Source organism: Giraffa tippelskirchi, chromosome 13 (genome assembly GCF_054371585.1).
Source record: "Giraffa tippelskirchi isolate mGirTip1 chromosome 13, T2T-mGirTip1v1.2.pri, whole genome shotgun sequence".
Lineage (NCBI taxonomy): Eukaryota > Metazoa > Chordata > Mammalia > Artiodactyla > Giraffidae > Giraffa > Giraffa tippelskirchi.
Window position 1 is genome coordinate 40,390,270 of NC_137287.1, and position 14,157 is coordinate 40,404,426.

At 54.4% G+C, this 14,157-nt stretch overlaps 1 protein-coding gene across 5 annotated transcripts in view; it reads right to left on the reverse strand.

Moving 5' to 3' along the window:
• The window catches only part of CRAMP1 (cramped chromatin regulator 1), a 45,475-nt gene extending 31,576 nt beyond the window's left edge, over positions 1-13,899 (reverse strand). For 3 of the 5 annotated variants that reach the window (XM_081555572.1, XM_081555570.1, XM_081555569.1), the window contains exons 1-3: positions 13,391-13,899; positions 10,962-11,308; positions 1,783-1,976 (exon numbers count right to left, since the gene is read on the reverse strand). In XM_081555572.1, the coding sequence (XP_081411698.1) occupies positions 1,783-1,976; positions 10,962-11,307 (540 nt within the window). In that variant the 5' untranslated portion in view covers position 11,308; positions 13,391-13,899. Of the gene's footprint in view, positions 1-1,782; positions 1,977-10,961; positions 11,309-11,670; positions 11,765-13,390 lie in introns of those variants that run through there. The other 2 variants (XM_081555568.1, XM_081555571.1) reach the window with 2 other exon arrangements.
• Between the last annotated feature and the right edge of the window lie 258 nt (positions 13,900-14,157).

Consider the following 14,157-nt stretch of genomic DNA (forward strand, 5'->3'; position numbering starts at 1 on the left):
CTTACTGTGCGTGAACTTCAACCTGGCTTCCCCAGAACCTCAGGTTTCCATCAGAACAATGGACAAAGCAGCAACAGAACTACCTTAACACGTGGGTACCAAGAGGCAAGGAGCCTGGAGCAAGTGAAATGTAAAGCTTATCACTTGGACAAAGGGCTTAACCTCTAGAGTTCTTTAGAGCCCATGAAATGAGACACGCCCATAAACAATAATCAGAAAATATGACAGGATGGAGGAGATCAGGGTGCTGTGTATCTCACATCTTAAAACAACATATCAACTATTCAGAAAGTCTCACCAATTCACTCATACAAAAGGTATTCAACAGGATCACATAGAATGTGCTCTGAATAGAGCTGTGGGCCTTCTTTCAGCAACTCCATGCAGAAGCCAAGTACAGCTTCGATTTTTAGGACAGAATTTATATTCCAGAGGACACAGCGTCGATGCTGTCCAGGTACTGCCCAGGACTGAAACTCTCATCAACACGAAGCCAGCAAGAGCATGGGAAGGGACCTGAAGGTAATGGCACACCGACAGCAATGAGCACCATGCGTGCCCAGGGCTTGGCTTCTAAATCCCACTTTCCAAAAGGAACAAGGTCCCTTGGGAAAATGGGCAATGCCAAGTCTGGGGCAAGGAAAACACCAGGAATGTCTAGAACATCCTGTGGTGCCAGAGAGAGAGGAAGTACTCAAGGCTGAACAGAAACATGTTAGAAGGACACAGAAGCCAACATAAATGGAGAAGAGAGAGCTCCTCGCATGGAGTTCCCAATTAATAAATGTAGGTAGAATAAGGGAGCCAGAAGGTCGTCACTGGGCACACACCACAGTTAATAGTTGCTCTAGTAAGCAGCAGTACTGGTTGCTTAAATTAGAAGAAGGAAAAATGATGAGAAACAGGGTATTCACAAAGTCTCAAAGTTAAAAAAAAAAAAGAGGAAGACTTGGCAGTGGAGAACCTGAGAGATGCCACCTGAATGCAGAGACCAAGGTTCACACAGCAGGCCCGAGAGAGCACAGCACAGGCTCCCACAAGGACACACCAAGGATGTACAGCACTCCTGCAGTACTCTCAACACAAAGTTTAAGCTTAACCACAAGGAAATGTCAGGTAAGCCCAATGAGGGGTGCTCCACGAGTGAACAGATTGGACGCTTCAAAACAGACCAGGGAAAAAAGGGGAGACTGAGGGACCTGTCCCAACTGGGAGGAGCCAATTACAATGTGGGTCAATGTGACCCAGAGGAGGACCCCAGAGGAAACACTGATGACATCAGGTTGATCTTCCTCACTGTGTTGGTCACCCTGCAGTCACGAGGATATCAGGGAAGCAGGAAAAGGGCATGTGAACGTTCCCTGTATTCTTTTTATGGTTTTTCCAATTCTGAAATGGTTTCAAAATTTAAGGTCAAAAAGCGAAAATCGTAAAGAATGAACACTCATTCTCTGTTTTAAAAGAAGCAATGGCAGGTGAGCCAGAACAAGGCAGAGTTGTACGTGAAGTGCCTCCCCCAGCGTCTAGCTCAGGTAGTTCCTCTCCCAAGAAACTGCCACCAGCTGGGAGGGGAAGGCCCAGAGGGATGGGCACCACTCTGAGCCACTGGAGAGCATCTTAGAAGAGAGAAGCAAAGACACTTCCTAACAGCCACCTACTAGAAACAGCTTTGAGGGTTTCACCGAGGAGATGAATGGCCAAGGTCAGAGGGCAAGGCCTGGGGCCACCAAGTGAGGTATGAGGGGGGAGCCCCACCAGCCCTGCAGACTCCAGGAAGCTTACCTCGTACAGCCCCTCAAAGAAGGTGTTTTTGTCCTCTGTGCTCCAGGACTCCCACTGCCGCCGAACCTTCTTGCCTTCCTCCTTCTCCCCGCCCGAAGACCCCAGGTTCCTGGAGGAGGAGCGAGAACCCCCTGCAGGGGCAGCGGGGGCAACCCCAGGCCCATTTGCAGCCGATGCTCCGCCACCATCAGCTCCTTGCAGAGAAAGAACCTTACCGTGAGTGATCTGTTACCAACAGAAGCTGTCCCAGGCCCCACCCCCAGCAAGTGAGTGACGTGGTCCTGCCCTGACCTCTGACCCTCGTGAACATTTAAACAGTGAGGAAAAAGGAGACAGAACATTTATGTAGCACCACTGAGAGTACAAGAACAAGGCCCTGCTGAGGCACTCAGCACCTGTCTTTCTCAAATGAGGTTTTGGGTAAAGTAATTATATTTTCAAATAAACAAATTGAAATTCAAAATCAAGAAAACATCTACGTGTGTAAGACACTACCTTCTTAGAGCTACAACTGGAACTTCAAAATATCGACCACATGACCCCACAGCACCTTTTAAAAGTCTCAAAACTCTTGTTTTTCTTGATCACTTTTCATCAGTAAAGTCTGGTGTTCTGAGAGTGACAACCCACACATGCTCTTCAAGCACCAGTTTCAAATCTCGAGATGAGCCCTTGAAGCCCCTGCTGGAGGCGGCAGCACATACAGTCCAGCATGGGGGTACAAGCCAGGCCCAGGCCCAGAACTCTGGGCTCCCAGGAGGACACAGGCAGTAAAGCCAAGGCAAAGGTCACAGATAATACACTTTATGACCTGACCCAGCCCTCCCACCCATTCCAGTTCCTTCCTCTCAGATGGAAGGGGAACTCCCAGCGTATTTTTGTGATAACCAGCATTCTCTTTTCCCTGGAACCACAGGGCCATCCAATGGTGAGAATCTGCAAACTCTGAACGACAAGGGTGAAAATAAGATCATAAAAACAAAAGTGCTTCAAAAAGGAAAAGCTAAACAAGTGCAGGTAACTGTTAAAAATGCTTTCTTGATGAGGTCAGTTTGCGGGGGCCCTCCCTGGGCAGACACGTGCTCACTGGGAACTCGGGCCATGTTTCCCTCAGCCCCTCGAGAGGGTTCTGCCTCCACAGGGAATAAAAGACAATCGTGAGAAATAAAAGAAGTGACAAATTAAAAGTGATTCCATTCATGCTTGCGAAGACCACCCCTGCAGAATCGCAAGTGCAGGGGCTGTCTGGGGCACAGGTCAGAGCGGAGACACTTTCCCCTCTGATGCCTCATTGTGCCTTTCAAAGTGTGGATCCTCGTAATTACATCAACACATGTGTGTGCTCAATCGCTCAGTCGTACCTGACTCTTTGCTACCCCCATGGACTATAGCCCATCAGGTTCCTCTGTCCATGGAATTTTCCAAGCAAGAATATTGGAGTGCGTTGCCATTTCCAGAGGATCTTCCTGACCCAAGGATTGAACCCGCATTTCTTGCATCTCCTGCATTGGCAGGCAGATTATTTACCACTGAGCCACCTGGGAAGGCCTAACGTTAACATAAGCAGTATATAAAAAAAGCTGATCCTATCAGCTACTGGGCATGAGAATGTGTTCGTATGTGTAGAAAAACCACTCAGGTACATGGAACGCACTTGATTCTCCTGTGGGGAAAGGTGTTATCAGGCCAGCAGGCCACCTTCAGAAGACACTCTCAGGTAACAGAATTCACAATTTATCAGAGCTGTACAGCCCAATTAGAGAATCACTAGTGACGCTATCCAAATTTAATTAAAATTAAATAAAACCCCAGTTCCTTAGTCATACCAACCATGGCTCTAGTGGTCAGGGTCCACAGGGGGCCAGGGGTTCCCATGCCAGACAGCGTGGGAGGGACCTGTCACTGCAGCTGTCTGTTCGGCCCTCGCATCCTAGACACAGTTAGAGAAGACAAGCCAGTCCCAAGCTGCTCCCCTACGCTTCGCGAGGCTCAGCACACCTGTACCTCAGGATCCCTGGGTGCAGAGGGGGAAGGACGCCCTCACCACAGGACCTGACTTCGTCAGTTCCTCACCAAACCCAACCCAACCCCTGACCTAACTCATGAGCCCGGCATGTCCCAAGATGTTTCAACAGGTGAGGCGACTCAGCTTGTGTGCAGGGATCGTCGGTTTCGTTCCACCATGCGTAGGTCAGAGATGCTTCTCCGTGAGCTCAAGACCAGGTCACGGGTGCCATTCAAACCCCACTCTCAAATAAAAGAAGTTCTGGTTGACTTGGAGCCCGTAATTCCTCATGAGTACTGCTCTGAGGAAGCGCTGTCTGTCCACCTCTGCACCACCCACAACAAAGGATTTCAGAGTCACTTTCAACTTCTGACAGCACAGTCACTAAACCCTCCTTTCCCAGACACAGGCAGCTCACTAACAGGCACTGCTCAGGGTACCTCTGCCCACCCACGCTGGGGTCAACGGACTGGAAATAACACACATTTTTGAAAATTCTCTTAACACGGGCCTCTTGCTGGCTTTTGAGAGATTTCGCTGGTGACCCGCGACAAGGAGGATGAACAGTGAGGAAAACTGAACGGAAGCATCTCTTAGCCTGGAAGGGCCGCAGGGGGTGGCGTGTGGAATACAGCAGACCAGCAGACACGAAGGAGAGCACTAGATAAAGTGGCTCCGGGGAGGCCCTGAGGCCACCAGCCACGCCCTCTGCAAGGCCCAAGGTCAGAGCAGCATGCTCAGCCTCTCCTGCTCAGGTTTCAGAAACAATTCGTCCTCAATAGAGGAAAATAAAGCCAAGAACCCTCAGGCGACCATTTCCACATCTGCGGCCCATTCTAGACCTTGAATGCTTCTCAGAAATTAAGTTAAATCACAAAACTTCATAGGGGGAAAGAACACGGCCCCTGGTACATCCCTGAAAATTCAGATGAGGAGGAGCAAGAAGGGCGTCCCGCCTGAGCTCTGGTTCCTTTGAGCGCTGCGACTCAAGCAGGAAAAGAGAAAGGCAGGATCAGAGACACTGGGAGAACGAGATGGTTACCAGGAAAAGTCCAGACAGAAACAGTGACGGCTGAAGGGGGAAGACAGAGAAGCCAGCAAAGAGAACAGAGGCGCAGAAAGGCAAAGGGGGATGGGGGGGTTGAGAAGACAACTCTGAACAAGCCTCAGTGGGTGTGGGGCTCGCCCCGGGGTGGGCGTGGGTATGCACAGGCCTGAAGTCAACGCGACACCTGCGACTGTGCCTCTGAGGCCACAAGGAGGTTAGTCAGAGCCTGCACGTGAGAAGTCAGCATCGGGGAGGCAGGAGGGAAAGGATGCACAAGACTGGAGCCCAGCAGCCTCTGTACCACAGAGCAGGAACAGCCGCATCAGGTCTCACAGTGTGCGCTCAGTGAGAGCTGGCACCTTCCCTCCCTCCCACGGCGGGGCCAGTCCTCCGGAGGCCCCACCTCGGAGCAGGCCCCTCACCGCCCTCTCTGGTCTCCCAGACCACCCACTCGGGCTGCTCCTCTCTCCAGGGCTCGCGTTTGAGGAACACAGATGTGCGGCCTCTGTCCGCGTCCCCCACTGCCCGGCTGTCCGCTCCAGACAAGCTAGACCACCCGCCCTCTCTGCCCGTGCCCCCTCAGCACCGGGCAGCAGAGAACCAGCCATCTTTCCACTGGGGAAGCCCAGGTGCCCAGCCCCGAGGAGCGTGTCTGGACGCCCTGCTTCCTTCTGTCCTTGTGTGCAGTCACCATCACCAGGGGGAAAGGCTCTGAAAGCGGGAAAGCCGCCAGGTCTGAGCGGCAGGGCCCAGCCAGTTCCCCTCCTCTCACTCCAGACCTGGGCGTCATCCTCCTGGGTCACGGTGGCTATCACCCAGGCTGTAGCTGCCTCAGCATTTATGACACACAGAGCCACGAGTAGATGGGGGAGAGACCTTGGTCTCAGCGCCCCCTCAGTCTGCGACAGAGGTGGCCTGGCGCTGCTGGTCAGGGGGCAGCAGGCTCAGGACTCGGGGGGACACCAGCCTAGCACGGCCCTGTGACTTCCCGGTGACACAGAGGATGTGGTGACACCCCGTCACGGCACACACTCCCTATCCTCAGCCTTCCTCTGGAGCCTGCGAACTTCCCAAGCATAACATCAAAGGCCCAGGGGGACTGGAAGACCTGCTGGACGCGAGGGCTTCAGAAACGTGCATCCCAAGCCCGCCTGTGTTGGGTGAGAGAAGCACTCCTGTCTCGCCACCTGCCTGCCCCTACTCCGCTCGGGCACCTCCTGGCACCGCGGGGGCTCACAGCCCGAGAGGGCAGCACACCCAAGCGGGCCCGGCAGGCGCCCCCAGGCTGTGGTTGGTCCAAACGGGAGGCGTGACGTCCAGGATCTCAGAGGTGTGTCTGTGGCGCTGTTGAAGAGCAGATGGGGCCGAGGGAACGTCTTCTCCACCAAGGCGCGCGGGGGATGGGTTCCCAGGAAGAGTGCCGACCCACGGACGAATCCAAACACCCCCATCCCCACTGTCCACCATGTCCGCTGGGCCCCGAGAGCCACGTGCCTCCCACCAGGACCGTCCCCAGCCCTAGGCGCTCCATCTGCCTCAGGGCGCCTGTCCCAGGGCCCTCAGCCTCAGCACCCCCGCGAGGCTCCATGCCCTCCACTCTCAAACCAGGCGTGGCCTCCCTCGAAGACTTCCGCTCCTCTCACAGATGTTTAAGAAAAACACAACTATGACCCAGCGTTCCCACTAAAACGTACACCCTCCTCATGGATTAACAAGGAGACCACAACTCCCGGGCACGTTTCACACACTGTACCTCGGTGCTGAGAATCCTACCCTCACTTGATGTGACAAAGCACTCCAGCACACCCCCATCCAGGACAAAGATGGCTTCTGCATCTGTGACTCCGCTATCTTTGTATTTTCATATCATCCAAAGCAGGACACAACGTCCTACTGGAAATGAAAACCCTGAAGCCTGTATACTCAGTGGGCACCAGACAACTGTAGAAGCTCACGAGACACCATGGAAACATTGGTGTTGACATTAAAAGTCAAGGAAGTACTAATACTTCAAAGTTAGCTCAGCCTTCAAACCAAAATTCAACTGTTACCTTATATACTTGCCCAGGCTATCTGTCCATGTTTTGGATGTGAAGCCGGCTCAGGGCACAGCTCTGACTGAGGGATTCCCCAGAAGCTCTGCTCCAGAGGCAGTCTCCCCTCCTTTCGGCACGGCTCCGTCGTGGCCTCTCTGACAAAGCCTGGGCAGGTGGGCCTCCTGACCCAGTGCGCACTGAGGGGGCCTGTGTCACCCAACAGATCCTGTGTCACGGTCCCCGTGTCAGCCGCACATGCAGCCTCGGTGGGGAGAGAGGCACATGCTGGACACAGCTGGAGGAACGGCTTGCCTCTCACTTCTCCCAACAAGCTGTGAGACTCTCACAGCGCCTGAGGGACCCTGGATGATGATCCTCAGGTGCTGGATCCGACTCACCACAAGGACCACAGAGCTCCAGCCTCATGGTCTCTGGAGGGTCGGGTGTGTCCCCCTGCCCCTGGTGGGTACAGAAGGCAGGGACTGCTCCACCCAGCTGCCCTGGCCTGGGGAGGGACAAGAGTGACCACAGCATCGATGCCGGCAGAACCTCACCAGGCCAGGCACTCCGCGAGGTGAGGGCTAAGGAGAGCCCACCAGGGAGACGACCACCTGGCCTCTGGGCCTCTGCCTTTTCGCAGGATCCCAGGCGCCCCTGAGCCGAGGGAAGTGCGGCCTCGGCTGTGGCCTAACCTGTCTGGTGCTGAATGGAAGGAGCATAAAGTTCGGGCAGGCCAAGCACCCCTCCAGCCCAGCTGAATGAACTCCTGGAGCTCAGGGTGGAGACATCGGGTTCCCACCCGCAGATCATCCTTCCTCCCAAAAGGATACCGTCTCCCTAGGGTCGGCCGCAACAGGGTGACGTACATCATGAGACATCTTGAAAAAAAAAAAACCCTGGAAGGTACAGACAGGCCCCAGACTAAGCAAAATGCAAACGCTTTCTGTACATGGAATCGCTGATTTTTAAGCATGACACAGTAAAGCCAGATGACGCAGCCCCACTGTGGAGACGGGACCTGCTCCCTGACTCTGCGCAACAGACCTTCTTGGATGGGGGGAGGGGACAGCCTTGGAAACAGAGGGTCTGACTCTGCCCCCAACTCAGGCGTCCCCTGAGGCTCCCCACCCCCTAGCAGCCCGGGAGCATTCCTGGCACCTCCATCCTACCTCCCAACAGGCGACCCCGCCTACCTTGTCCACCCACTCAGACTTGGCCTGAAGCTTGACCTGGCAGCCAGGCCCACTTTCCCTAAGAGCAGCCTGTTCACCAGTCGTGCAGGGCTTCGGGGCGTTACTTATCTCAGTGAGGCGGGCACCGGTGTTATACCCATTTACAGACAAAGAACCTGAGATGAGATGGGCTGGTTTGCCCAGAATCACCCAGATCATGAACTGACCACACGGGAAGGGTATGGGGGCTGTCTCCTGGCCTGGTTCCCGCAGGTTGTGAAGTCAGTCTCAAGTGTGTTCTCAGGCCACTTGGGGCGCATGGCAGGGCCAGGGGAGCATTTGTTTTGACATCAAGCAGAACCACTGGTTTCTGACCTGCAGCCTACCTTCTGTCTCAGCTGAGCACATTATCTGAACAACACTCCTCGGTATCTGCACCCAAAAAAAAGCAAAGTAACAGAGGTGCAAGATGCCTGGCACACAGGTGCTAAATCACTGCCACTTGCCCCTGGTCAATTAAAAAAGGTTTTGATTCAGGCTTCCACTTCTGGTTTTTCACTGAAGTTGACAAAAGAGTCCATTCTTATGAAAAAAGAAAAGACTGTACTTGTGTGGACAGAAGCAAAATGAAAACTTCCTTTCCTCCCCAAGCCTTTTCCTCCCAAACGCATGGCAGAGTTCTCCATGCATTAAGACTGAAACTGGAAAGTGGTCAGCCCAGCCCTGGCTGGGCTGTGATTGTACCTCAAATGGAAAATTTTTACTTTCCTAAAGTGAAAAAACTGGAAAAATTCCCTTACTGGTCCATGCTCATCACTACAGGTGGAGATTTCCATGTCTGTGCAACAAACAGCTCCTCCAAGAATGTTCCCCAAGGTTACAATTGACCTGCTCTCTGCCGGTCAAAGGGGCAGAGAGGGAGCAGAGGCTGCCAGAGGCAGGCGGGGGATGTCCTGGGCACAGGGAAACATGAGGCTCAGCCCAAAGGAGGCCTCACCAGGAAGCTCTGGGCCAGAGGCAGGCCCAGGAGCTCTGTGAAGCAGAGGAAACACACTTTCCACTCCTCTCCCAAACACCAGCACCACAGTTTAGCTTCATTATTCACTTTAACAGACTTCTGCATGCTAAAACAGGAAAATACACAAGTTGTAAGCAACACAAATTCTAACAAACTTCCATTTTACTAATGGGAACTGGATGGCTGCTCCAACCACATTTGGGCAAGATTTAAGAACAGATTTGAGGCCAGGCTAATCAGAAACCTTCCCCATCAGACCCACACTCAAGTGTGCAAGTGAAAGCAAACCACTCCTCACCCACTGCCAAAATTCTAACTGAAGCCTCACGTCACATCACCTCACAGGTAGCCATTTACAAGGGACAGAGAGCTTTCACGCCAGCGCCTCGCTCCATTTTAGCAGCCACACGTGGAGAGAGGGGAGCCATCGCCGGCACTCCTCAATTCACAGGGAAGGCTGTCTCTCCAAGGAGAAAGCCGGCGAGAGAGGTCAAGCGAGCAGACTGAGGTCAGAGGGCCAGGGGACGGAGGCCAGCAACTCTGACTGGATGTCAGAGCCAGTGCTGCTGAAGCCACAAACAGACCCTTGGAGACACCCTAGCACTTACACATGGTAACTTAAGACATCTCTCTGACTAGGAGCGAAAAACTACTTTTTACAAACCAAAGCTAGGGAAACAAATTAATGTTTTCCTAATCAATCAGCAACTTTCACACCAAAATAAACTTCTATGAGACAAGTTTTAACTTCTGAAGCATACAAAATTATCTCGTGCTTACATCTCCAAGTGAGTATACTTACATCAAAAGTCTTCACCAAAAAAATAAAAGAGTAAGGCCATGATTTCACAGGCCAGTCCTCCTCAGCTGAGAATGAGGCAGAAGTAGCAAGTTTAACTGCACACATTTGGCACAGATCTCCAAAATGGGTCCTTCACTAGCTTCTGAGGTTATTTCCTTCTTAACATTATCAGGACCAGCTAGTGATTTAAATTCCATCTCCCGAGGAACTAAGTGAAAGTTTTTCTCATGTGAAACTCACTAGAAAATGGTGTTACATATGCTATCTATAAAAGTGCTGCAAACTGGCCTGAAACAAAAAGGATATTAAGAACAACTCACTTGTACCATTAAGAAAAAGCAGAATGCTGAAATATAAACAGATACAAGCAGAAAACAATGGGGAACTGACACACGGTTTTCTTATTATTTTGATAGGGACCCTAGTAAAGCTGAGACATCCTCAACAGCCCGAGAATGCCAGGACAAATCCTGTGGACTGTTGCTCGTTTATGTCAGGTCATAAACGTTTTCACCACTTACTACGCTAGGGGAGATGTTTTCATGGCATCCAAGGAAACCTTAGTAGAAACTCCAAGGGCCATGTCTTGAGGCCCTTAACACTCTCAAGCCTAGCATACTTGAAAGTACAGGGTGATGGGCCCAAGCTGGACCCTTGGAATCATTCATATTCGACTTTTTATCAACCTTTCCCCACATGAGTTTCAAACACCCATTCCTTTGTTATATTTTCACCATCTGAGGCTGAGGAAAAGATACAGCACGTAATTTCTCAATCCCTTTCTAAACTATCCTTTGCTGTTTAAAACAGCCTACCATATAAATCACCCACGAGCCTTTGAGGGGGAAAAAATCCAACCATCAGAAATCTATCCTATGTGTCCAAAGAAAGAATACTTACTGTCCCTTAACACAGTCGAAACACAGGAACAGTCTCTTTGGAACAGGAAGAGGGGATGTCCCCTCCAAAGTGCCACTCAAAGTGTGGGTGCAGACACAGGCGGGAGCCCCAGCTGGGTGGAGGGAGAGAGGCATGGGGGAAGGGCCCCCCCCCACCCGGGAGCGAGGGCACACCCTTCGAGGGGCCGGGGTCCCGTACCTTTCCCGCGGGGCCCGGAGCTGCCCGCACTGCTGCTCCCCCCGGCGCAGGACGAGTCCTTCCTAAGCCTCTTGCTCTGCGGCCTCACGCTGGACCTGAGGAAGTGGTGCTGATCCTGGGGGCAGGTGGGCGGCGGGGACGGGGCCTGAAGGCCGCCCGAGGGGGCCTGGGGGCCGTCGCCGCCGTCCCGAGGGGTCTTGCCGTCCCTCTTTGTGCCGCCGCTCTCCTCGGCCGCGTCCCCGCCGCCGGGCCCCTCTCCTTCCAGGGAGTCTTCCTCGGCCGACCTCTTGCCCAGCCTCTTGAGCCCGTCCTCCCCGCCGCCGCCGTCTCCCAACTTCACTGTCATCCTGGCCAGGGCGGGGGAGAGGGGACGCGGGTGAGGCGCGCGGCCCGCAGCCTGCGAGAAGTTTAGCCGCACCGATCCCCTCTCAACATGGCCGCCGTTGTTTGTTCCAGATCCCCTCCCGCGGCCCGCCCGCCCGCCCGAGCCCGACCAGCGGGCCCAAGCCGCCGCCCGCCGGACCCCAGCCCGGACCCCCGCGCGCCCGCCCGCCCGACGCCCAGGAAACTATGGCCGGCGACGCGGAGGCGGCGGGGCGGCAGCTGGGCGGCCGCGCCCGGACGGCCCTGCCCGCGCGGCACCCCGTTCCAGGGTCGCAGAAGGGGCAGAGGGCCCGGGTCGGGGTCCAGGGGTCCTGTAGCCACCTACCCGGAGGGCCCGCGGCTCATGGCCTGCGCGCCGGGCAGCCCGCGCGCCGGCCTCGCTCCCCGCGCTGCCTGAGCCGGCCGGGCCTCGGCGCCCGCGCCCCTCGACCCCACCCCACCCCGCCCCCCAAAACGCGCGGGGCTCCGGGCCCGCGCACCTGCCCCGCACTCCGGCCCCCAAAGTTGGCCCCGGAGAGAGGGCGAGGGCAAGGGGCCCGGATCGACCCCGTCCGGGCAGAGGCGCGGACTCGCCTGTGTGCACAGGGAACTCCATGGTGGCCCGAGGCTGCCGGTCCGCCTGCTTATTTTAAAACAGACATAAAGAATAATAAGCTCGGGGTTTCTGGGAGTCTTGCTTCCAAGGGTGGGAGATGTGTGCTGCTGCGGGGATTTACGAATTAAAAATGCTTTTACAGCAAAGGAGCCTGTTGTGTGGAACAGATTGGAGTCACCCGTGAAAGTGACAGCACAGTAAGGTCCAGGTAAGAATGAGTAGAAGAGAATTCTGTTAAAACTCTAGGTAACCATGAATAAAAATCCTGCACTAACTTTGTGACTATCTGTTGTGAGCAATGTCATCAACAAAATATGACGACTTTTAAAATGTTTGTCACCCAAAAAGCAGATCCACTCAATTTATTCAAGGAGATTCAGGTACTATCAACGTTCCAAGTCCAGAAATAGTAATGTGCACATGCGATGAAGCAAGAAACCTAAAAACTAGATTCCTCAACAGGTGTTGATACTGTGTCGAAACTGTGTTTGATAAGCTCAACACTACTGCTGAGAAAGGAAAATGAGAGCAAGACATCAAGGCCAACAATTAAATACAGTAACCTAAGTTTAAGAACCTCTCCTAGAAAGACTTCGAAATGATTAAAATCATAGTGATACCTACTACTGCTCAAAAGTATTATGTCTCAAAACTACCTGCTACAGCTTTCATCTGTTGAAATTGATGTCATAAACCATCTGAATCCACGCCAGTTGAAAATAAAAATTAAAAAACCTGCCAAAGAATAGAACTATGTAAGACAGATACCCAAACTTAAAGGACTTTATGGTACAGGACATCTCACTGTTCATCCCTTATCCTATCCGTTTCCACTTAAGAAACCTGAAAACACCCCAAAGGACCTTTCTCTGGGTTATAATGTGGCGAACCCTACCTTCCAGGAACCAAGCCATCATCCCAAAGCTTCCCACAGTCAACCCAGGACCCAGGCAGTGGTTCTATCAGCTACAACAGAATAAACTTGCCCGTTGGCCAAGCTAAATCTTGGGAGACACTACCTGAATACAGAAGAACGTGGCTTTTCAGAATGCAAAAGGTATTGACACATTAGAGGTTTCCCTCGAGGGAAAAGGAAACCAGGAGATGGAATTCTCTCACCAAGTCCCTCCAACCTTACTTCCTGACCGCGCACAGAGGAGGGATCGCCTCAAGCCCCATCCCGGCAGGACATCATTTGTCCCCTTCTGGGAAAGGGAAAGCAAAACCCCACCTCCCCGGCAGACTTCTAGCTACACACAAAGAGCTCCGTCAGCGCAACACTCCTGGGTCCGGCCTCCACCGAGCCGCCCCGACGAAAACACCGCGTGCGCAACCACCGCCTCCAGGGCGCAGGCCGCTTCTCCCGCAGCCCTACTCGGGCTGGGAGCCGGCCTCGCCGCGACAGCCAGTCGGGGCGGCCCACCCCTCCCGAGCTCCAGCCTCCGGTCACCTTTTTCATTAACGCCTCGCAGCAGCCTGGCTTCCCGGGCCCGCCGGGGTCCTCCCGGGCGCCCGCAGAACTGGCCGAGTCGGGCAGCCCGGCCCCCGAGCGCCGGCTGCTCAGAGACTGCAACGCCGGTGTGGTCCTCCCGCCTCAGTAGCAGTCGCCGAGCGGCACTCGCCCCGGCACGTCCCCTCGGCGGTCGGCGTGCGGCTGAGGAGGCTGCGGGCGCCGGTGCTGTCGCCCCTCAGCCTCCCTGAGGTCCGGCCCGCGGCGAATAGAAGCAGTTCCGGCTACGGCGGCCGGCAGAGGCCGCGGGGCAGACACGCGGGGCGGGGCCGGGGCGGCGGGAGTACGAGCCGGGGCGGGGCGACGCGCGCGGGGCCGAGCACGCCAAGGTTTCCACCGGGCGCGCCCCCTCCAGGGGCCTTCCCATTGGTCAGCGGAGGACGGGCGCGCTGACACGCAGGGACGCTGGGTGGGGGCGGAGGGCGGATCTGCGACGCGGGTGATGTTGTGACGCTAGCCTCGCGGCCGTGCGGACTGGTACGTCTCTCCGGATTGGTGGATCGCCAGCCAATAGAGTGAGAGTCTAGCCTGTGATTGGCCCGAGCCCTGTTGACGGATGCGTGAGAAGAAAGGCGGCTCAGAGCGCCGCCTCAGCTCTGAGTCACATCAAGAATCCCGCGCGAACCGGGTTTTTACCGAAAAAGTGTGGAAGTGCAACTGAGGCAGATAAACACACCCTTTACTGGATTGAGTGTGAAGCCTTTCAA